This window comes from Pseudophryne corroboree, chromosome 9 (genome assembly GCF_028390025.1).
Source record: "Pseudophryne corroboree isolate aPseCor3 chromosome 9, aPseCor3.hap2, whole genome shotgun sequence".
NCBI classification, from domain to species: domain Eukaryota; kingdom Metazoa; phylum Chordata; class Amphibia; order Anura; family Myobatrachidae; genus Pseudophryne; species Pseudophryne corroboree.
This window is the reverse complement of record NC_086452.1, coordinates 38,002,473-38,027,172: the sequence shown is the minus strand read 5'-3', so window position 1 is coordinate 38,027,172 and position 24,700 is coordinate 38,002,473. Positions and strand designations below refer to the sequence as shown.

Here is a 24,700-nt window from a genome sequence, read left to right as displayed (position 1 = left end):
TTCCCCTAGAAGGTTGTACAGCGAATGATTCCCCTAGCAGGTTGTACAGCGAATGATTCCCCTAGCAGGTTGTACAGTGAATGATACCCCTAGCAGGTTGTACAACGAATGATTCCCCTAGCAGGTTGTACAGTGAATGATTCCCCTAGCAGGTTGTACAGCGAATGATTCCCCTAGCAGGTTGTACAGCGAATGATTCCCCTAGAAGGTTGTACAGCGAATGATTCCCCTAGCAGGTTGTACAGCGAATGATTCCCCTAGCAGGTTGTACAGTGAATGATTCCCCTAGCAGGTTGTACAGCGAATGATTCCCCTAGCAGGTTGTACAGCGAATGATTCCCCTAGAAGGTTGTACAGCGAATGATTCCCCTAGCAGGTTGTACAGCGAATGATTCCCCTAGCAGGTTGTACAGCGAATGATTCCCCTAGCAGGTTGTACAACGAATGATTCCCCTAGCAGGTTGTACAGCGAATGATTCCCCTAGCAGGTTGTACAACGAATGATTCCCTTAGCAGGTTGTACAGCGAATGATTCCCCTAGCAGGTTGTACAACGAATGATTCCCCTAGCAGACTGTACAGCGAATGATTCCCCTAGCAGGTTGTACAACTAATGATTCCCCTAGCAGGTTGTACAATGAATGATTCCCCTAGCAGGTTGTACAACGAATGATTCCCCTAGCAGGTTGTACAACGAATGATTCCCCTAGCAGGTTGTACAGCGAATTATTCCCCTAGAAGGTTGTACAGCGAATGATTCCCCTAGCAGGTTGTACAGCGAATGATTCCCCTAGCAGGTTGTACAGTGAATGATTCCCCTAGCAGGTTGTACAACTAATGATTCCCCTAGCAGGTTTTACAGTGAATGATTCCCCTAGCAGGTTGTACAGCGAATGATTCCCCTAGCAGGTTGTACAGCGAATGATTCCCCTAGCAGGTTGTACAGCGAATGATTCCCCTAGCAGGTTGTACAGTGAATGATTCCCCTAGCAGGTTGTACAGTGAATGATTCCCCTAGCAGGTTGTACAACTAATGATTCCCCTAGCAGGTTGTACAGCGAATGATTCCCCTAGCAGGTTGTACAGCGAATGATTCCCCTAGCAGGTTGTACAGCGAATGATTCCCCTAGCAGGTTGTACAGCAAATGATTCCCCTAGCAGGTTGTACAGCGAATGATTCCCCTAGCAGGTTGTACAGCGAATGATTCCCCTAGCAGGTTGTACAGCGAATGATTCCCCTAGCAGGTTGTACAACGAATGATTCCCGTTGTGCAGCGAATGATTCCCCTAGCAGGTTGTACAACGAATGATTCCCGTTGTGCAGCGAATGATTCCCCTAGCAGGTTGTACAACGAATGATTCCCCTAGCAGGTTGTACAGCGAATGATTCCCCTAGCAGGTTGTACAACGAATGATTCCCGTTGTGCAGCGAATGATTCCCCTAGCAGGTTGTACAACGAATGATTCCCCTAGCAGGTTGTACAACGAATGATTCCCCTAGCAGGTTGTACAGCGAATGATTCCCCTAGCAGGTTGTACAGCGAATGATTCCCCTAGCAGGTTGTACAGCGAATGATTCCCCTAGCAGGTTGTACAGCGAATGATTCCCCTAGCAGGTTGTACAATGAATGATTCCCCTAGCAGGTTGTACAGCGAATGATTCCCCTAGCAGGTTGTACAGCGAATGATTCCCCTAGCAGGTTGTACAGCGAATGATTCCCCTAGCAGGTTGTACAGCGAATGATTCCCCTAGCAGGTTGTACAGCGAATGATTCCCCTAGCAGGTTGTGCAGCGAATGATTCCCCTAGCAGGTTGTACAACGAATGATTCCCCTAGCAGGTTGTACAACGAATGATTCCCCTAGCAGGTTGTACAGCGAATGATTCCCCTAGCAGGTTGTACAGCGAATGATTCCCCTAGCAGGTTGTACAGCGAATGATTCCCCTAGCAGGTTGTACAGCGAATGATTCCCCTAGCAGGTTGTACAGCGAATGATTCCACTAGCAGGTTGTACAGCGAATGATTCCCCTAGCAGGTTGTACAATGAATGATTCCCCTAGCAGGTTGTACAGCGAATGATTCCCCTAGCAGGTTGTACAATGAATGATTCCCCTAGCAGGTTGTACAATGAATGATTCCCCTAGCAGGTTGTACAATGAATGATTCCCCTAGCAGGTTGTACAGCGAATGATTCCCCTAGCAGGTTGTACAGCGAATGATTCCCCTAGCAGGTTGTACAATGAATGATTCCCCTAGCAGGTTGTACAGCGAATGATTCCCCTAGCAGGTTGTACAGCGAATGATTCCCCTAGCAGGTTGTACAATGAATGATTCCCCTAGCAGGTTGTACAGCGAATGATTCCCCTAGCAGGTTGTACAATGAATGATTCCCCTAGCAGGTTGTACAATGAATGATTCCCCTAGCAGGTTCTACAATGAATGATTCCCCTAGCAGGTTGTACAGCGAATGATTCCCCTAGCAGGTTGTACAGCGAATGATTCCCCTAGCAGGTTGTACAATGAATGATTCCCCTAGCAGGTTGTACAGCGAATGATTCCCCTAGCAGGTTGTACAATGAATGATTCCCCTAGCAGGTTGTACAATGAATGATTCCCCTAGCAGGTTGTACAATGAATGATTCCCCTAGCAGGTTGTACAGCGAATGATTCCCCTAGCAGGTTGTACAGCGAATGATTCCCCTAGCAGGTTGTACAATGAATGATTCCCCTAGCAGGTTGTACAGCGAATGATTCCCCTAGCAGGTTGTACAATGAATGATTCCCCTAGCAGGTTGTACAGCGAATGATTCCCCTAGCAGGTTGTACAGCGAATGATTCCCCTAGCAGGTTGTACAATGAATGATTCCCCTAGCAGGTTGTACAACGAATGATTCCCCTAGCAGGTTGTACAGCGAATGATTCCCCTAGCAGGTTGTACAGCGAATGATTCCCCTAGCAGGTTGTACAATGAATGATTCCCCTAGCAGGTTGTACAATGAATGATTCCCCTAGCAGGTTGTACAGCGAATGATTCCCCTAGCAGGTTGTACAATGAATGATTCCCCTAGCAGGTTGTACAATGAATGATTCCCCTAGCAGGTTGTACAATGAATGATTCCCCTAGCAGGTTGTACAGCGAATGATTCCCCTAGCAGGTTGTACAATGAATGATTCCCCTAGCAGGTTGTACAGCGAATGATTCCCCTAGCAGGTTGTACAGTGAATGATTCCCCTAGCAGGTTGTACAATGAATGATTCCCCTAGCAGGTTGTACAATGAATGATTCCCCTAGCAGGTTGTACAGCGAATGATTCCCCTAGCAGGTTGTACAATGAATGATTCCCCTAGCAGGTTGTACAGCGAATGATTCCCCTAGCAGGTTGTACAGCGAATGATTCCCCTAGCAGGTTGTACAGCGAATGATTCCCCTAGCAGGTTGTACAATGAATGATTCCCCTAGCAGGTTGTACAATGAATGATTCCCCTAGCAGGTTGTACAATGAATGATTCCCCTAGCAGGTTGTACAGCGAATGATTCCCCTAGCAGGTTGTACAATGAATGATTCCCCTAGCAGGTTGTACAGCGAATAATTCCCCTAGCAGGTTGTACAATGAATGATTCCCCTAGCAGGTTGTACAGCGAATGATTCCCCTAGCAGGTTGTACAGCGAATGATTCCCCTAGCAGGTTGTACAATGAATGATTCCCCTAGCAGGTTGTACAATGAATGATTCCCCTAGCAGGTTGTACAACGAATGATTCCCCTAGCAGGTTGTACAGCGAATGATTCCCCTAGCAGGTTGTACAGCGAATGATTCCCCTAGCAGGTTGTACAGCGAATGATTCCCCTAGCAGGTTGTACAGCGAATGATTCCCCTAGCAGGTTGTACAACGAATGATTCCCCTAGCAGGTTGTACAGCGAATGATTCCCCTAGCAGGTTGTACAGCGAATGATTCCCCTAGCAGGTTGTACAACGAATGATTCCCCTAGCAGGTTGTACAGCGAATGATTCCCCTAGAAGGTTGTACAGCGAATGATTCCCCTAGCAGGTTGTACAGCGAATGATTCCCCTAGCAGGTTGTACAGCGAATGATTCCCCTAGCAGGTTGTACAGCGAATGATTCCCCTAGCAGGTTGTACAGCGAATGATTCCCCTAGCAGGTTGTACAGCGAATGATTCCCCTAGCAGGTTGTACAGTGAATGATTCCCCTAGCAGGTTGTACAATGAATGATTCCCCTAGCAGGTTGTACAATGAATGATTCCCCTAGCAGGTTGTACAGCGAATGATTCCCCTAGCAGGTTGTACAATGAATGATTCCCCTAGCAGGTTGTACAGCGAATGATTCCCCTAGCAGGTTGTACAGCGAATGATTCCCCTAGCAGGTTGTACAGCGAATGATTCCCCTAGCAGGTTGTACAATGAATGATTCCCCTAGCAGGTTGTACAATGAATGATTCCCCTAGCAGGTTGTACAATGAATGATTCCCCTAGCAGGTTGTACAGCGAATGATTCCCCTAGCAGGTTGTACAATGAATGATTCCCCTAGCAGGTTGTACAGCGAATAATTCCCCTAGCAGGTTGTACAATGAATGATTCCCCTAGCAGGTTGTACAGCGAATGATTCCCCTAGCAGGTTGTACAGCGAATGATTCCCCTAGCAGGTTGTACAATGAATGATTCCCCTAGCAGGTTGTACAATGAATGATTCCCCTAGCAGGTTGTACAACGAATGATTCCCCTAGCAGGTTGTACAGCGAATGATTCCCCTAGCAGGTTGTACAGCGAATGATTCCCCTAGCAGGTTGTACAGCGAATGATTCCCCTAGCAGGTTGTACAACGAATGATTCCCCTAGCAGGTTGTACAACGAATGATTCCCCTAGCAGGTTGTACAGCGAATGATTCCCCTAGCAGGTTGTACAGCGAATGATTCCCCTAGCAGGTTGTACAACGAATGATTCCCCTAGCAGGTTGTACAGCGAATGATTCCCCTAGAAGGTTGTACAGCGAATGATTCCCCTAGCAGGTTGTACAGCGAATGATTCCCCTAGCAGGTTGTACAGCGAATGATTCCCCTAGCAGGTTGTACAGCGAATGATTCCCCTAGCAGGTTGTACAGCGAATGATTCCCCTAGCAGGTTGTACAACGAATGATTCCCCTAGCAGGTTGTACAGCGAATGATTCCCCTAGCAGGTTGTACAACGAATGATTCCCGTTGTGCAGCGAATGATTCCCCTAGCAGGTTGTACAACGAATGATTCCCCTAGCAGGTTGTACAACGAATGATTCCCCTAGCAGGTTGTACAGCGAATGATTCCCCTAGCAGGTTGTACAGCGAATGATTCCCCTAGCAGGTTGTACAGCGAATGATTCCCCTAGCAGGTTGTACAGCGAATGATTCCCCTAGCAGGTTGTACAATGAATGATTCCCCTAGCAGGTTGTACAACGAATGATTCCCCTAGCAGGTTGTACAGCGAATGATTCCCCTAGCAGGTTGTACAGCGAATGATTCCCCTGGCAGGTTGTACAACGAATGATTCCCCTAGCAGGTTGTACAGCGAATGATTCCCCTAGAAGGTTGTACAGCGAATGATTCCCCTAGCAGGTTGTACAGCGAATGATTCCCCTAGCAGGTTGTACAGCGAATGATTCCCCTAGCAGGTTGTACAGCGAATGATTCCCCTAGCAGGTTGTACAGCGAATGATTCCCCTAGCAGGTTGTACAGCGAATGATTCCCCTAGCAGGTTGTACAGTGAATGATTCCCCTAGCAGGTTGTACAATGAATGATTCCCCTAGCAGGTTGTACAATGAATGATTCCCCTAGCAGGTTGTACAGCGAATGATTCCCCTAGCAGGTTGTACAATGAATGATTCCCCTAGCAGGTTGTACAGCGAATGATTCCCCTAGCAGGTTGTACAGCGAATGATTCCCCTAGCAGGTTGTACAGCGAATGATTCCCCTAGCAGGTTGTACAATGAATGATTCCCCTAGCAGGTTGTACAGCGAATGATTCCCCTAGCAGGTTGTACAATGAATGATTCCCCTAGCAGGTTGTACAGCGAATGATTCCCCTAGCAGGTTGTACAATGAATGATTCCCCTAGCAGGTTGTACAGCGAATAATTCCCCTAGCAGGTTGTACAATGAATGATTCCCCTAGCAGGTTGTACAGCGAATGATTCCCCTAGCAGGTTGTACAGCGAATGATTCCCCTAGCAGGTTGTACAATGAATGATTCCCCTAGCAGGTTGTACAATGAATGATTCCCCTAGCAGGTTGTACAACGAATGATTCCCCTAGCAGGTTGTACAGCGAATGATTCCCCTAGCAGGTTGTACAGCGAATGATTCCCCTAGCAGGTTGTACAATGAATGATTCCCCTAGCAGGTTGTACAGCGAATGATTCCCCTAGCAGGTTGTACAATGAATGATTCCCCTAGCAGGTTGTACAACGAATGATTCCCCTAGCAGGTTGTACAATGAATGATTCCCCTAGCAGGTTGTACAGCGAATGATTCCCCTAGCAGGTTGTACAATGAATGATTCCCCTAGCAGGTTGTACAGCGAATGATTCCCCTAGCAGGTTGTACAATGAATGATTCCCCTAGCAGGTTGTACAGCGAATGATTCCCCTAGCAGGTTGTACAGCGAATGATTCCCCTAGCAGGTATATTCCTTATCACCGGCCCAAAGTGCAATATAGCTCAGCTTCTGTGCTGGATTCTGCATCAGGCGCAAAGCAGCCAGAAGTGCAGAGTCCGCAGCAGCCAGATTTACTACTTTATGCTAATGTGAGTCCCGTCTACGAGAGATCCGTTGGAAACCGGAGTTTGTTACGCATCCTCACGCCTCACACAAGCGCGGAAGTCTGGCTACACACCCATGATACTCCCAGAAGACTCTCTTCATGCTAATCACCCACTTCACGAAAGGCTAAGGGCCTAATTCAGACCTGATCATAGATGTGCTAAATTTAGCACATCTACAATCAGTCACACTGACAAGCGGGGGGGACGCGCAGCACAGGGCTAGTCCGCCCCGCATGTCAGGCCCTAACCCCCCCCCCCCCCCGCACAAGTACAAAAGCATCGCACAGTGGCGATGCTTTTGTACTTGAAGAGTAGCTCCCAGCCAGCGCAGCTCCCAGCCAGAGCAGCTCCTGCGCGCTGGCAGGAAGCTACTCGTCGCTGTGAGGGTCACAACGGCTACGTGTGACGTCACGCAGCCGCCGCGGCCCATCCCATGCACGGTCCAGGCACGCCTGCGTTGCCCGGACCGTGCCCCCTAAACGGTGGCCAAACGAGGCAATCGCAGGGCTGAGACGGGCGTCGGCTGTCTGGCATGAGCCGGTGCACTGCGGCGCCGGCGCACCGTGGCATGCACAGTTCAGATCTGATCGGCTGCTGTCCGAAGGTGCACAGCACCGATCAGGTTTGAATTAGGCCCCTAAGTCCGCTTGAGATCCGACACTTGGCACTGTACACGCTTCATGCGTCGCGTTTGTTTTTTTTACAATTGTACAGGAAAATCGTGATAGGTGTCTGGTTTTGCACTTGCCCCCAATGTGCAGAAAGGACTTATATAGGATCTTGACAATGACTTAAGGTGTCATATACTTACAGTACAGCCAGTGGTTGTTTCCTTCTATTCAGTACTTGGTCCTCTCTGCAGGTGAAAGACTTGTACGTGCAAGCTAGGTACACAATATAAAATTATTGTACCAATTTGCCAAAAATCGGGAGCCCGGAGTATTTTATTGTACAGTGTGTATAAACTGGATGTAGCCATGTGACCGGCGGTCAGGAGACAGACGCCTCCATCCCGCCCCCTGAAAATCCCAACAGTCGGCATGCCAACTAACAGGGACTATTCCCACTAGTGGGTGTCCACGACACCCGTGGATTGGGAATAGAACCTGCGGTGAGCGTGGTGGCCCCTGCGTATAGGCTCAGCGACCTCGGCGTCGGGATGCTGACCGACAGGATCCCGGGCGCCGGTAAAACAGCCCCAACCTTTATAAACGATTCTTTCCGCATTGCACCGACAAAGCAGCAAATTAATTTTGTAAGGTGACCCAACATTTGTGACAGGGCGGCCTTAGAAATATACTAGAAAACAGTTACCCCATTGAGGCACGAGGCACTGGATCCAGCCTACACAATGACAGCCGGGGGGGTACACATCAGTGCCGCCACAGCCCCAGTGAGAGGCAGGTCCACCTGCCAAGCTCCACAGTAGAGCGGATTGGTGGCAGCCAGCACAGCGGGAGTTAAACCGTGCCGTTCTGGTACGTTGATGGAGAGATAAATCCTGATGACACGTTGGATTTCTTCAGTCGTGATATCCTAATTACGCCATGGATAGTTTAACAGGCGGTCACATTCAGCAGATGTGCTTAAACTAATGAAGGCTTTCAACATTAGGGCAAAAGATTTTTTTTCCCCAGCAGCTAATGGCAGGTTCCTCATAATCCTGCTTCAAAAATAGTAACAGTGAGAACAAATGTTATCTCCTTTCGGCTTGTTATGTCTTTCATCTCCTTCCACGAGCCACTTAAGCAATTGACCAATTATTATTATACGAGAGCTGGTGTCAAGGTCGCAGAGAACAGGCCGTTAGAATACCAAATATTTCCCATCATTAAATGATGATTAAACCCTCCTTCGTCTGCAGAGTGCAGCCTGCCAGGATCCAGGGCCTAAGGGGTTAACAGTATACGCAATCTAGATCGTATCCTCGGGCGACAAATGTGCAGGAAAGAGAATAATGATCATGGAATATAAGTCACAGGCTATATAAGGATACGGAATACATTTTATAGAGCAGTGCACTGGACAGTGGTACTCCAATGTCTGAGAGATGCTTCCTCGAAGAGGTATTGGGGGTCATTCCGAGTTGAACGCACGCTGCAGATTTTCGCAGCTCAGCGATCAGGTTACTACTGCGCGAGCACCGCAATGCGCAAGCGCGTCGTACGGGTACAGACAGCATCGTTGCTGTGCATTGCTTCTAGCGACGAATCCATTCGCACAACCGATCGCAAGGAGATTGACAGAAAGAGGGCGTTTGTGGGTGTCAACTGACCGTTTTCTGGGAGTGGTAGGGAAAACGCAGGCGTTTGCAGGGCGGGGGTCTGACGTCAGTTCCGGGACCGAACAGGCTGAAGTGATCGCAAGGCTGAGTAAGTTCACACCTACTCAGAAACTGCAAAAAACTTTTTCGTCCCGCTCGTGTGCACATGAGATCGCACACTTGCAAAGCGAAAATACACTCCCCCGTGGGCGGCGACTATGCGTTTGCACGGCTACATGCAAAAAGTAGCTAGCGAGCGATCAACTCGGAATGAGGGCCATTAGATGGTCAACAGTGTTTCATGACTAACTGACCACTGGGGTGCGCTGTTAGTGGGTTACGCGTCTCCCAAACGCTTTTATGGTAAGAATGTACTAATGATATATGTCAATGGAAGTATAATTATTCTTTGCAATATTTACGATCATTAGAAGAATATGACTCTTTGGGGTAAATTAAGTAAACAAATAAAAAATTGGTGAGTTTGTTGTGGGTAACATCACCACTTTTCAATTTTAGAACCTTGAGTAAATTTACCTCTGTGTTTATGGGGGCATCGTAACAAAACCATATACAGTATACACAGTGTGGTGGAAAATAATATTGAATTCGGATCTTTTAGGTCACGCTCACAGCTGAGTATCTGTAAAGCTTGTTAACGTCTGCAAAGTGCATTAAGGGACCGATTCAGACCTGATTACTGCTGTGCGTTTTCGCACAGCAGGTGATTATCAATTGACTGCGCATGAGTATGCACCGCAACGCGCACGCGCGTCGCCAAACAACAACAGGCATCGCCAAACAGCGACAAGCTGGTGCGAAAATTTCAATCACACAGCCATTCGCACGCTGATTAACTAGAAGAGGACGTTTGTGGGTGGTAACTGACTGTTTTCTGGGAGTGTCTGGGAAAACGCAGGCGTTCCCAAGCGTATTCAGGGCGGGTGTGTGATATCAGCTCCGAGCCTGATTCTATCGCACTGTAAGTCCCGGGCTGCGCACACACTGGTAAAAACTTTCACTGGTGAGTGAGGTGCGAACGGATTTGCAGCTGTCCACTGACTGAGGGATATTTGTAGCACGGTGTACACATGCGGTCGCACACTTGCACGGCGAATATACACTCCCCTGGGGGCGGCGACTGTCTGATCACAGGACAGCACAATTAGCAGCCCAGCGATCAGGTCTGAATTAGGCCCTAAGATTAGAGCGGACTAAGAAATACAGTAAAATGAAAAAGAACCCTGATACGAATAGCATGTATTTTCCATTTAAAGGACCATAACAGATGGTATAAAAAGTTCTCGTTTGGCACTGGCAGCTAATTCTTTACCTATGTTCCTGCCGGGCTCCTGTGATTGTCCGGCCTTACAGTGTACTTTATACGTCCCTCTCTCTGTGCAGTTCTCCAGCAGGCCGGACGGAACCCATCTAACAGGACCCTTAGCAGATACTGGACAGCAAAGACCAAGGAACTAAACTTTGATGATTTTTGTGCCATTGTGAAAAAAGAGAAACCGGCCAGCAAAGCCGAACTTCTGAAAGCCTTCCGGAAGATGGATCCCGCTAACAAGGAATATATTCTACATAGCGACCTGCACAAGATCCTCACTACGGTGCGTACTGCAAATCCTTTTATCCATTCCTCTCATTGCTGAATTATTACCCCTGTCCGTAAAGAAGCTGGCCGACCCTTTATCTAAATTCTAGCATGAAACGTCACTATAGACCGCAATAGCGCCAGCGTCTTTTACACCGCTGAGGTACGTGTTGTTGTCCACGTGGCGTGTCCACTCATCCTGCTGTTTGTTTTACAATGTCAGCGCTGTTTGAACCATTATTAAATAATTTGTCAATATTTTCACCTTATTCTGTTTGTGCCAGTAGAAACGTGTTAGCTTTAGTACGCCCAGGAACTGTGCCCCCCCCCCCCCCCCCCCCGTATAGCATATAGGAAGGTGGGCTCTGCCCAGTGGGCCTTATTCAGAGCTGATCGTGGCGCTGGACCGCCTGCATACGCAGCCACGCCCTGTTCACTGCAGCACTGCACTCTCAGTTACATGGAGTGGTTCAGTTCTTAGAGCCAGGTAACCGCTGTGGTTCCAGGGGGTTCCCCATTTGCTATACGGGAAGGGAGACGGGCAATGAGGGGACACGACCCAAAAACGTATAACCACTTTTATATCATCATTTACTTGTATCCCATAGCGCTGGACCTTCAACATACAAGTACATGTTAGCTTATGCTCAGTGTAACAAACATATATATATATATATATATATATATATATATTCTAGCGCAGGGACGTGACGAGCTGCAACCTAAATGGTTTTTAGCAATATATGAACAAATTCCTCAGAGTTATAGCTTTGTGTCGGTGGTGATAAATGTTGAATCCGTTGTCTTTGTTTTATGTTAATATGGGATGAAGTTATGTGACTGTCAGTCACAATACCGACACCATCATCCCTGAAAATCCCGGCAGTCTGCATAGCGTGGGAATAAAACCTGTGGCGAGCGCAAGGGGCTTAGTTGCGCTCGCACCCCCCCACTTCCCCCCATTTTGCGGCCCGGTAACCCGTGCGCCTTCAAAACAGCCCCAACCCGTTAATATATGTAGTCATATATGGCATATAGCACACAGCGGGTACCATGTATAATACGGGAAAATCTGAGCGCAGCCTTCGTTCTCTTCTGTAAGCTTAGATACGCCAGTTATCATTTGCGTCTTGTGTAGGCTGGTATAAGTGCGCAATGATGAATGTGACTAGTACCACACCAAGCTTATAGATAGGGTGGCAGCGGACAGCGAAGATGCCACAACACGGGCGAATACAGGCTTATATTTACATGCAGGCAAAGCAGTAATGGCAGCCGATCCGCGTTCATGTGTATATATACTGGCAGCTGGGGGGTGATAGTGTTCTCTTCCATGGTGTAAGACGCATCCATTACTGTTTGCAGAAAGGAGAAAAGATGTCTCAGGAAGAGGTGAATGCGGTTCTCCAGTTAGCTGACGTAAACAGCAGCGGCAAACTGGACTACAATAAGGTACGTGCCCGGGAAAGGTCTCATTGTATATCCTCATTATTTAATACCAGTAACAATGAATTATGCATACTGGAAATCTGGAACATATCGATTCCCAAGTGGCTGATTTCAATCCTTATAAAAAAAACACTGTATAGGTTACGGCAGATCTGACGTCTTTGGTCCGTTACGTAGCGCAGTCCTTTGGTAACAGACAGACTGAGCAAATCTGAGTTGCCGAGGATCCATAGATCACCACTGACATGGGGAGGAATCATTATGGCAGTCAGGGACAGGAAGGACTGTAGAAATAGTCTCAGTACATACTGACGTTTAGTACATACGATGACCTGCTTGGACGCGGCTATGATGAATGTGTCAGCGATCATTCCACACTGTGTTTGGCTTCATTAATGGGAGCTGGTTGGTTGTAGTCTGTTCTAGATGAAAGCAAACTGCACAGCATGTGTACATTGTATATAAAGAGCTGACACGTCCGAGCTGTCAGTTGTGCCGCCCACCGTGTACTTGCGGTGTGTAACAGCTATTGTATAATAAGAATTTACTTACCGATAATTCTATTTCTCGTAGTCCGTAGTGGATGCTGGGGACTCCGTCAGGACCATGGGGAATAGCGGCTCCGCAGGAGACAGGGCACAAAAATAAAGCTTTAGGATTAGGTGGTGTGTACTGGCTCCTCCCCCTATGACCCTCCTCCAAGCCTCAGTTAGGATACTGTGCCCGGACGAGCGTACACAATAAGGAAGGATATTGAACCCCGAGTAAGACTCATACCAGCCACACCAATCACACCGTATAACTTGTGATCTGAACCCAGTTAACAGTATGACAAACGTAGGAGCCTCTGAACAGACGGCTCACAACAAATAACAACCCGATTTTTTTTGTAACAATAACTATGTACAAGTATTGCAGACAATCCGCACTTGGGATGGGCGCCCAGCATCCACTACGGACTACGAGAAATAGAATTATCGGTAAGTAAATTCTTATTTTCTCTAACGTCCTAAGTGGATGCTGGGGACTCCGTCAGGACCATGGGGATTATACCAAAGCTCCCAAACGGGCGGGAGAGTGCGGATGACTCTGCAGCACCGAATGAGAGAACTCAAGGTCCTCCTCAGCCAGGGTATCAAATTTGTAGAATTTTGCAAACGTGTTTGCCCCTGACCAAGTAGCAGCTCGGCAGAGTTGTAATGCCGAGACTCCCCGGGCAGCCGCCCAGGATGAGCCCACTTTCCTTGTGGAATGGGCCTTGACAGATTTAGGTTGTGGCAAGCCTGCCACAGAATGTGCAAGTTGAATTGTGCTACAAATCCAACGAGCAATCGTCTGCTTAGAAGCAGGAGCACCCATCTTGTTGGGTGCATACAATATGAGCAGTGAGTCAGACTTTCTGACTCCCGCCGTTCTTGAAATATATATTTTCAATGCCCGGACCACGTCCAACAACTTGGAATCCTCCAACTCGTTAGTAGCCGCAGGCACCACAATAGGCTGGTTCAGGTGAAACGCTGACACCACCTTAGGCAGAAAATGAGGACGCGTCCGCAGTTCTGCCCTGTCCGTATGGAAAATCAGATATGGGCTCTTATATGATAAAGCCGCCAATTCTGATACTCTCCTGGCTGAAGCCAGGGCCAGTAGCATGGTTACTTTCCATGTAAGATACTTCAGCTCCACCGATTTGAGCGGCTCAAACCAATGGGATTTGAGAAAATCCAAGACTACATTAAGATCCCACGGTGCCACTGGGGGCACAACCGGGGGCTGTATATGTAGTACTCCTTTTACAAAAGTCTGGACTTCAGGAACTGAAGCCAATTCTTTCTGGAAGAAAATCGACAGGGCCGAAATTTGAACCTTAATGGATCCCAATTTGAGGCCCATAGACAATCCTGTTTGCAGGAAATGTAGGAATCGACCCAGTTGAAATTCCTCCGTGGGGGCCTTCCTGGCCTCACACCACGCAACATATTTTCTCCAAATGCGGTGATAATGTTGTGCAGTCACCTCCTTCCTGGCTTTTACCAGTGTAGGAATGACCTCTTCCGGAATGCCTTTTTCCTTTAGAATTCGGCGTTCAACCGCCATGCCGTCAAACGCAGCCGCGGTAAGTCTTGGAATAGATACGGTCCCTGCTGAAGCAGGTCCCGTCTTAGAGGTAGAGGCCACGGATCCTCCGTGAGCATCTCTTGAAGTTCCGGGTACCAAGTTCTTCTTGGCCAATCCGGAGCCACTAGTATCGTTCTTACTCCCTTTTGCCGTATAATTCTCAGTACTTTTGGTATGAGAGGCAGAGGAGGGAACACATACACTGACTGGAACACCCACGGTGATACCAGAGCGTCCACAGCTATTGCCTGAGGATCTCTTGACCTGGCGCAATACCTGTCCAGTTTTTTGTTGAGGCGGGACGCCATCATATCCACCATTGGTTTTTCCCAACGGTTCACAATCATGTGGAAGACTTCTGGATGAAGTCCCCACTCTCCCGGGTGTAGATCGTGTCTGCTGAGGAAGTCTGCTTCCCAGTTGTCCACTCCCGGAATGAATACTGCTGACAGTGCTATCACATGATCTTCTGCCCAGCGAAGAATCCTTGCAGCTTCTGCCATTGCTGTCCTGCTTCTTGTGCCGCCCTGTCTGTTTACGTGGGCGACTGCCGTGATGTTGTCCGACTGGATCAACACCGGCTGACCCTGAAGCAGGGGTTTTGCCAGACTTAGAGCATTGTAAATCGCTCTTAGCTCCAGTATATTTATGTGAAGAGACATCTCCAGGCTTGACCATACTCCCTGGAAGTTTCTTCCTTGTGTGACCGCTCCCCAGCCTCTCAGACTGGCATCCGTGGTCACCAGGACCCAGTCCTGTATGCCGAATCTGCGGCCTTCTAACAGATGAGCACTCTGCAACCACCACAGAAGAGACACCCTTGTCCGTGGCGATAAGGTTATCCGCTGATGCATCTGCAGATGCGATCCGGACCATTTGTCCAGCAGATCCCACTGAAAAGTTCGTGCGTGGAATCTGCCGAATGGAATCGCTTCGTAAGAAGCCACCATCTTTCCCAGGACTCTTGTGCATTGATGCACAGACACTGTCCCTGGTTTTAGGAGGTTCCTGACAAGTTCGGATAACTCCCTGGCTTTCTCCTCCGGAAGAAACACCTTTTTCTGAACCGTGTCCAGAATCATTCCCAGGAACAGCAGACGTGTTGTCGGGGTCAACTGAGATTTTGGAAAATTCAGAATCCACCCGTGTTGTTGCAGCACTACTTGGGTTAGTGCTACTCCGTCCTCCAGCTGTTCTCTGGACCTTGCCCTTATCAGGAGATCGTCCAAGTAAGGGATAATTAATACGCCTCTTCTTCGCAGAAGAATCATCATTTCGGCCATTACCTTGGTAAAGACCCGAGGTGCCGTGGACAATCCAAACGGCAGCGTCTGAAACTGATAATGACAGTTTTGCACCACGAACCTGAGGTACCCTTGATGTGAAGGGCAAATTGGGACATGCAGGTAAGCATCTTTTATGTCCAGGGACACCATAAAGTCCCCTTCTTCCAGATTCGCTATCACTGCTCTGAGTGACTCCATCTTGAACTTGAATTTTTGTATGTACAGGTTCAAAGATTTCAGATTTAGAATAGGTCTTACCGAGCCGTCCGGCTTCGGTACCACAAATAGCGTGGAGTAATACCCCTTTCCCTGTTGTAGGAGGGGTACCTGGACTATCACCTGCTGAGAAAACAGCTTGTGAATGGCTTCCAATACCGTCGCCCTGTCTGAGGGAGACGTTGGCAAAGCAGACTTTAGGAACCGGCGAGGGGGAGACTTCTCGAATTCCAACCTGTAACCCTGAGATACTACCTGCAGAATCCAGGGGTCCACCTGTGAGCAAGCCCACTGTGCGCTGAAATTCTTGAGTCGACCCCCCACCGTTCCTGAGTCCGCTTGTAAGGCCCCAGCGTCATGCTGAGGGCTTTGCAGAACCCTGGGAGGGCTTCTGTTCCTGGGCAGGGGCTGCTTGCTGCCCTCTCTTACCCCTTCCTCTGCCCCGAGGCAGATATGACTGTCCTTTTGTTCGCTTGTTCTTATAGGAACGAAAGGACTGCGGCTGAAAAGACGGTGTCTTTTTCTGTTGGGAGGGGGTCTGAGGTAAAAAAGTGGATTTTCCGGCAGTTGCCGTGGCCACCAGATCCGATAGACCGACGCCAAATAATTCCTCCCCTTTATACGGCAATACTTCCATATGTCGTTTGGAATCCGCATCACCTGACCACTGTCGCGTCCATAAACTCCTTCTGGCAGATATGGACATCGCATTTACTCTCGATGCCAGAGTGCAAATATCTCTCTGCGCATCTCGCATATAAAGGAAAGCATCCTTTAATTGCTCTATAGTTAATAAAATACTGTCCCTATCCAGGGTATCAATATTTTCAGTCAGGGAATCCAACCAGACGACCCCAGCACTGCACATCCAGGCTGAGGCGATGGCCGGTCGCAGTATAACACCAGTATGTGTGTATATACTTTTTAGGGTAGTTTCCAGTCTCCTATCCGCTGGATCCTTGAGGGCGGCCGTATCAGGAGACGGTAACGCCACTTGTTTTGATAAGCGTGTGAGCGCCTTATCCACCCTAGGGGGTGTTTCCCAGCGCGCCCTAACCTCTGGCGGGAAAGGGTATAATGCTAATAACTTTTTTGAAATTAGCATTTTTCTATCTGGGTTAACCCACGCTTCATCACATACATCATTTAATTCCCCTGATTCAGGAAAAACTACAGGTAGTTTTTTCACCCCCCACATAATACCCCTTTTTGTGGTACTTGCAGTATCAGAGATATGCAAAGCCTCCTTCATTGCCGTGATCATATAACGTGTGGCCCTACTTGAAAATACGTTTGTTTCATCACCGTCGACACTAGATTCAGTGTCTGTGTCTGGGTCTGTGTCGACCGACTGAGGTAAAGGGCGCTTTACAGCCCCAGACGGTGTCTGAGACGCCTGGGCAGGTACTAACTGGTTTGCCGGCCGTCTCATGTCGTCAACTGATTTTTGTAATGTGCTGACATTATCACGTAATTCCATAAACAAAGCCATCCATTCCGGTGTCGACTCCCTGGGGGGTGACATCACCATTATCGGCAATTGCTCTGCCTCCACGCCAACATCGTCCTCATACATGTCGACACACACGTACCGACACACAGCAGACACACAGGGAATGCTCTTATCGAAGACAGGACCCCACTAGCCCTTTGGGGAGACAGAGGGAGAGTTTGCCAGCACACACCCAAGCGCTATAATATATATGGGAACAACCTTATATAAGTGTTGTTCCTTATAGCAGCTTAAATATATCCAATATATCGCCAAAAAATGCCCCCCCCTCTCTGTTTTACCCTGTTTCTGTAGTGCAGTGCAGGGGAGAGTCCTGGGAGCCTTCCTCACAGCGGAGCTGAGCAGGAAAATGGCGCTGTGTGCTGAGGAGAATAAGCCCCGCCCCCTATTTCGGCGGGCTTTTCTCCCGGAGTTTTAGATATCTGGCATGGGTTAAATACATACATATAGCCTCAATGGCTATATGTGATGTATTCTTTTGCCATAAAGGTATTAAATATTGCTGCCCAGGGCGCCCCCAGCAGCGCCCTGCACCCTCCGTGACCGCTTGGTGTGAAGTGTGTGACAACAATGGCGCACAGCTGCAGTGCTGTGCGCTACCTTCATGAAGACTGAAGAGCCTTCTGCCGCCTGTTTCCGGACCTTCAATCTTCAGCATCTGTAAGGGGGGTCGGCGGCGCGGCTCCGGGACGAACCCCAGGGTGAGACCTGTGTTCCGACTCCCTCTGGAGCTAATGGTGTCCAGTAGCCTAAGAAGCCAATCCATCCTGCACGCAGGTGAGTTGAAATTCTCTCCCCTAAGTCCCTCGATGCAGTGAGCCTGTTGCCAGCAGGACTCACTGAAAATAAAAAACCTAAAAAACTTTTTCTAAGCAGCTCCTTAAGAGAGCCACCTAGATTGCACCCTGCTCGGACGGGCACAAAAACCTAACTGAGGCTTGGAGGAGGGTCATAGGGGGAGGAGCCAGTGCACACCACCTGATCCTAAAGCTTTATTTTTGTGCCCTGTCTCCTGCGGAGCCGCTATTCCCCATGGTCCTGACGGAGTCCCCAGCATCCACTTAGGACGTTAGAGAAATGGGATTTGTGATTGTATAGTGACCATCACACAGTAAAGTCATAGGGCTTAATTCATGTTTGTACGCAATGGGCAATGTTCATGCGACAGAGCGATAATCAGCAGACTGCGTATGTGCATCGATCGCATTGCGCAAGGTGCCTTGGCGTTGGCGCTCGCAGAGAGGATTCCATGGCAGAGAGATTGACATTAAGTGACTGTTTGGGGGGAGTTAGCGGGGAGTGACGCTGCAGACATGTCACAGACGTTTTTGAGGCGTAAATCCGCCTTTAGCTGCGATCATGTACACAGTGAAACATGGCGCCAGCATCGCTACTGCCGCTGCCAGTCTGCGTAGCCATAAGGCTACCCTTAACCTTCATGTTCCTTGTTTTTGAGTGTAGGCTGTGAATGTGTACGGTATAGAGTGTACCGGCAGCTGTGAGGTCTGTATGGTGATGTATGATATACGTGTGCCGGCCAGGCAGTACTGGAATAATAGAAGCATTACACAACATTTAGGATCACTCACCGGTATTCTGTCTTTTTTTTTTTTAAACAAAACAGATTTTATTTTTGTCTTGTGAACGCTCCTGACAGTCCCATGATTATCGTACAGGGGAAGGTATCTCGTGGGTCATACTGAGCGTCTGCCTCTACACCAGGCTTTTTCAACCAGTGTGCCATGACCAGTTGCAAGGTGTGCCACGGAGCCAGAGCAGCTTCCTGCACCTTCAGAGTGAACTGTTGGCCCGGGCTCTTCTTAGAGGATCAATTGTGCTCCGGCCGTGACCTATGCCTTGAAGACGCGGCGGTATAATATCATAGGTTACGGCCGCCGCATCTCACCACTCAGCCAGCCCACCCGCCTGCATCTTCCAGTTCCTGCCCGCATACAAAGCTTTCCTTGCCCACCCACATCCACACCTGCCCGACCGCCCGCTGCTCAGTATTCGCAGCACTCCACTATCAACAGCCCCCGCCACTGAGGGCCAGGGAGGAGGTCAGCTGACCGCTAGAGATGCTGGGGACTCCAAAAGGACCATGGGGTATAGACTGGATCCGCAGGAGCTTGGGCACACTAAAAAGATTTTGACTGGGTGTGAACTGGCTCCTCCCTCTATGCCGCTCCCCCAGACCTCAGTTAGACTTTGTGCCCAGGAGTGACTGGACACACACTAGGGGAGCTCTACAGAGTTTCTCTAGAAAGACTTTTGTTAGGTTTTTTATTTTCAGGGAGACCTGCTGGCTACAGGCTCCCTGCATCGTGGGACTGAGGGGAGAGAAGTCAGACCTACTTCTGCTTCTTAGGCTACTGGACACCATTAGCTCCAGAGGGTTCGATCACTTAGTTCGCCTAGCTGCTTGTTCCCGGAGCCGCGCCATCACCCCCCTCACAGAAGCCGGGTGAGTATTAGAAGAACCGAAGACTTCAGATGGCAGAAGACTTCAGTAACGGAGGTACAGCGCAGCGGTAGCGCTGCGCTCCATGCTCCCACACACATCACCAACGGCACTTACAGGGTGCAGGGTGCTGGGGGGGAGCACCCTGGGCAGCAGTTACTGAGGTCAGTGGGCCTGGCAAAAGGCATATTCGGTGCCCAGGCACCGTATATAATACCCCGCCAGTATAAAGAATTCAAATTTGAGCAGGACTGAAGCGCGCCGGGAAGGGGCGGGACTTAGCCGCACAACTCACCAGCGCCATTTTCTTCTGTCCACAGCCGCTGCAGAGAACGCTGGCCCGGGCCTCCAAGTTTTCACAAGTAAAACGGAGCAAAACGGGGGGGGGGGGGGCACAGATAATTTGGTGCTTTTCTTATTATTACAGCGCTGCTCACATATATTATAGTGGTGTAGTATATGGGCGCTGGGGTGTGGGCTGGCATACTCCCTCTGTGTTTCTCTCTCCAGGCTTCCCTGTAGGCTGTCCCCTTTATTTGACCAGTGTGTGTGTGGGGGTGTCGGTACTTTGTGTCGGCATGTCTGAGGCTGAGTGTTCCTCCCCGGAGGAAGTTACTAGGGGTGCAGAAAAGGAGCTGGAATTGGCTCTGTCGGCACAGCCGACTGCTGATTGGGTTGCTATGTTGAGTACACTTAATGCTAATGTGGCTTTGTTGTCTAAGAGTGTGAGGAAGATTTACCAAGGTAAAAAGGCCCGACGCTCAGAAATAAGATGTTTGACCTAATGCAGCTGTTCAAGGGATAGTTAGTCCCTTAAGAGTTTAGTGTAAAGGAAAAAATGTACAGCGCTAAAAAACTGGATATAAAATCATATATATGTTTTTTTATTTTTAACCTTAAAAAATCTAGTTGCAACTAGCAAGTAACATGAAATATTGGATAAAAATTGGTATAAATATGACCAGAAAAGGGCAAACACAGCACAGTAAAATGTTTGGAATATTACCACATAAGGAAGCCACACACAGTATCCTATTTGTAATCTTTGGAAGAAATGCCACAGTCCAGGGGATAAACGTGTCACTTGTTATGAGTTGTTTAGTCCATAAGGAGTAAGATGGAATGACCTTTAATAGCTTCTGGACGCTTGCAGTCCTATATGAGAGCTTGGTCTTGTGCTCCTTTCTCGGACAATAACAAGTTCCCCGTTAGATATCGTAGACGGACTTCTAGGCGTATTCCAGAATAGATGTGGTATCTGTGATGATAGGCTCAACATTTCGGCTCACAGCAGAGCCTTTGTCAAGACCAGATTACCAGGTTGCCATCTCCTTTGTTGTCTAAGAGGTTGCATAAATCTGATTCTCAGACGCAAACATGGAGAAAGTCCATGGAGGATGCTTTGGCTCAGGTGCAGACGCCCTCAGGGTCACAAAAACGTTCATTTACCCAGATGGTAGATACAGATGCCGACACGGACTCTGATTCTGATGTCGATTTTAATGAGGCTACTTTACACCTAAGGGTAGTTAAGAGTATTCAGTACATAATTGTGGCTATTAAAGATGTTTTACATATTTCTGACGAACCTGCGGTGCAGGAAACAAGGATTTGTTTGTTTAAAGGGAAAAAACCTGAGGTGAAGTTTCCCCCCTCTCATGAAATGAACGCTCTTTGTGAAAAGGCTTGGGAGTCGCCGGACAAGAGGTGGCAGATTCACAAGAGGATTTACATGGCGTATTCTTTCCCCTCTGATGACAGGGAAAAATGGGAGTCGTCTCCGAATGTCGACAAGGCTCTATCCCGTTTGTCTAAGAAGGTGGCACTTCCGTCCCCTGACACGGCAGCTCTCAAGGATCCGGCGGATCGCAAGCTGGAGACGTCTCTGAAGGCCATTTACGCTAATACGGGTTCATTGCTCAGACCTGCTGTGGCGTCGGTATGGGTGAGTAGTGCTATTGCTAAATGGGCTGATAATTTAGCTTCTGATATGGATACCCTTGATAAAGATAATATTCTTTTGACTCTTGGTTATATCAAGGACGCTGCGGATTACCTAAAGGATGCGGCGAGGGATGTTGGCCTCTTGGGATGCCGACTCCAAGAAAAACATGGAAGCTCTCCCCTTCAAGGGTAGTGTCTTGTTTGGTGACGGCCTGGCTGATCTGGTGTCTACCGCTACTGCGGGTAAGTCATCTTTTCTTCCTTATGTTCCTACTCAACAGAAGAAGGGGCTCATCAGCAGATGCAGTTTTTTCGACCTAATAAATACAAGCGAGGTAGGGCTCGTCCTTCCTCGCTTCAAAGGGTAGAGGAAGGGGAAAGAAGTCACCTGCAGGATCAGGCACCCAGGGCCAAAAGTCCTCCCCCGCCTCTACCAAGTCCACCGCATGACGCTGGGGCTCCCCTGCGGGAGTCCGTGCCGGTGGGGGGCCGTCTCCGAATCTTCAGTCAGGTCTGGTTTCAATCAGCCCTGGATCCTTGAGTCTTAGACATAGTGTCCCAAGGGTACAAGCTGGAGTTAAAGGAGATCCCCCGCCGCTTTTTCAAATCGGCCTTGCCAGTTTCTCTTCCAGAAAGAGAAGTAGTACTTGCTGCGATACAAAAGTTGTGTCAACAGAGGGTCATTGTTCCCGTTCCCCCGTCCCAATGGGGGGAAGGGTTTTATTCGAGCCAGACCGTTTCTGAACCTAAAATCACTCAATCCATACTTGAAAACTTTCAGGTTCAAGATGGAATCTCTTCGAGCAGTGATCTCCAGCCTAGAAGGGGGGGATTTTATGGCGTCAGTCGACATAAAGGATGCCTACTTGCACGTCCCGATATATATCCTCCGCATCAGGCCTTCCTGAGATTTGCGGTGCAGGATTGTCATTACCAATTTCAGACGTTGCCGTTTGGGCTTTCCACGGCCCGAGGGTTTTCACCAAGGTTATGGCAGAAATGATGGTACTCCTTCGCAAGCGAGGGGTCACAATTATCCCGTACTTGGACGATCTCCTAATAAAGGCGAGGTCAAAGGAACAATTGTCAAAGAATGTGGAACTCTCCCTGACGGTTCTGCAACATCACGGTTGGATTTTGAATTTGCCAAAGTCTCAGTTGATTCCGACAACTCAGCTGCCCTTCCTGGGCATGATCCTGGACACAAATCTTCAGAGAGTGTTTCTTCCGGAGGACAAAGCTCTAGAAATACAGACCATGGTCAAGGAGCTTTTGAGACCGACAAGAGTGTCGATTCATCAATGCACTCGAGTGCTAGGGAAGATGGTGGCGGCTTACGAGGCCATTTCGTTTGGCAGGTTTCATGCCAGGGTGTTTCAGTGGGACCTGCTGGGCAAATGGTTCGGGTCTCACCTGCACATGCAGCGGAAAATAAATCTATCTTCCAGGGCCAGGATCTCTCTCCTGTGGTGGCTACAAGGCTCTCACCTTCTAGAGGAACGTTGTTTCGGAATTCAGGACTGGGTCCTGCTGACCACAAATGCAAGTCTCCGAGGCTGGGGCGCAGTCGCGCAGGGAAGAAGTTTCCAGGGAAAATGGTCAAGCCAGGAGTCTTCTCTCCACATAAATGTTCTCGAGTTAAGAGCCATTTACAACGGCCTCCTACAAGCGAAGAGTTTTCTTCAGGGTCTCCCTGTCCTGATCCAGTCGGACAACATCACGGCGGTGGCGTACGTAAACCGCCAAGGCGGAACAAGGAGCAGGGCGGCAATGGCGGAAGCCACAAGAATTCTCCGCTGGGCGGAACAGCACGTGAGCGCTCTGTCAGCAGTCTTCCTCCCGGGCGCGGACAACTGGGAAGCAGACTTCCTCAGCAGACACGATCTCCATCCAGGAGAGTGGGCTCTTCATCAAGAGGTATTTGCATAAGTGACAAGGCGTTGGGGAATTCCTCAGATAGACATGATGGCGTCTCGCCTCAACAAGAAGCTTCCGAAGTATTGTTCCAGGTCAAGGGACCCCCAAGCCTGTGCAGTAGACGCCCTGGTAACTCCATGGGTGTTTCAGTCGGTGAATGTGTTCCCTCCGCTTCCTCTCATTCCAAAGGTGTTGAGGATCATAAGACGAACACAGGTTCAGGCACTTCTCGTCGTTCCCGATTGGCCACGGAGGTCCTGGTATCCGGATCTTCAGGAATTGCTTGTAGAAGATCCCTGGACGCTTCCTCTAAGAGAGGACCTGTTACTGCAGGGGCCCTGCCTGTTTCTGGACTTACCGCGGCTGCGTTTGACGGCGTGGAAGTTGAACGCTAGATTTTAGCTCGGAAGGGTATTCCCGGGGAAGTCATCCCCACTCTCCTTAAGGCTAGGAAGGACGTCACGGCGAAACATTATCACCGTATTTGGAGAAAATATGTGTCATGGTGTGAAACCAAAGCGGCTCCTGCGGAGGAGTTTCACTTGGGTCGTTTCCTCCATTTCTTGCAGGCAGGCGTGGATGCAGGCCTGAAATTGGGTTCCATCAAAGTGCAGATTTCGGCTTTATCTATTTTCTTTCAAAAAGAATTGGCCATCCTTCCTGAGGTTCAGACTTTCATGAAGGGAGTGCTGCATATCCATCCTCCGTTTGTGGCGCCCCCGTGGTGCCGTGGGATCTTGAAGTAGTGTTGCAGTTTCTTATGTCTCACTGGTTTGAACCTTTGCGTAAGGTTGAGTTAAAGTTTCTCACTTGGAAAGTGGTCATGCTTTTGGCTCTGGCGTCGGCCAGGCGAGTGTCCGAGTTGGCGGCCTTGTCTCACAAGAGCCCATATTTGATCTTCCATTCGGATAGAGCAGAATTGAGGACTCGTCAACAATTTCTGCTGAAGGTTTCACATTAACCAACCTATTGTGGTGCCTGTGGCTACGGATGCTGTGGTGGTCCCAAAATCTCTTGATGTTGTACGAGCATTGAAAATTTACGTCGCCACAACGGCTCTTACTAGGAAGACAGAGGCTCTGTCTGTCCTGTATGCTTCCAACAAGATTGGAAAT

General features: G+C 48.9%; 1 protein-coding gene across 4 annotated transcripts in view; it reads left to right on the top strand.

The window, feature by feature from the left end:
- PGM1 (phosphoglucomutase 1) overlaps positions 1-24,700 on the top strand; it is a 304,177-nt gene that overhangs the window by 54,102 nt on the left and 225,375 nt on the right. For all 4 annotated transcript variants that reach the window (XM_063939194.1, XM_063939190.1, XM_063939189.1 and 1 more), the window contains 2 exons: positions 10,486-10,697; positions 12,047-12,133. In XM_063939194.1, coding sequence (XP_063795264.1) covers positions 10,486-10,697; positions 12,047-12,133 — 299 coding nt within the window. The remainder of the gene's footprint in view (positions 1-10,485; positions 10,698-12,046; positions 12,134-24,700) is intronic.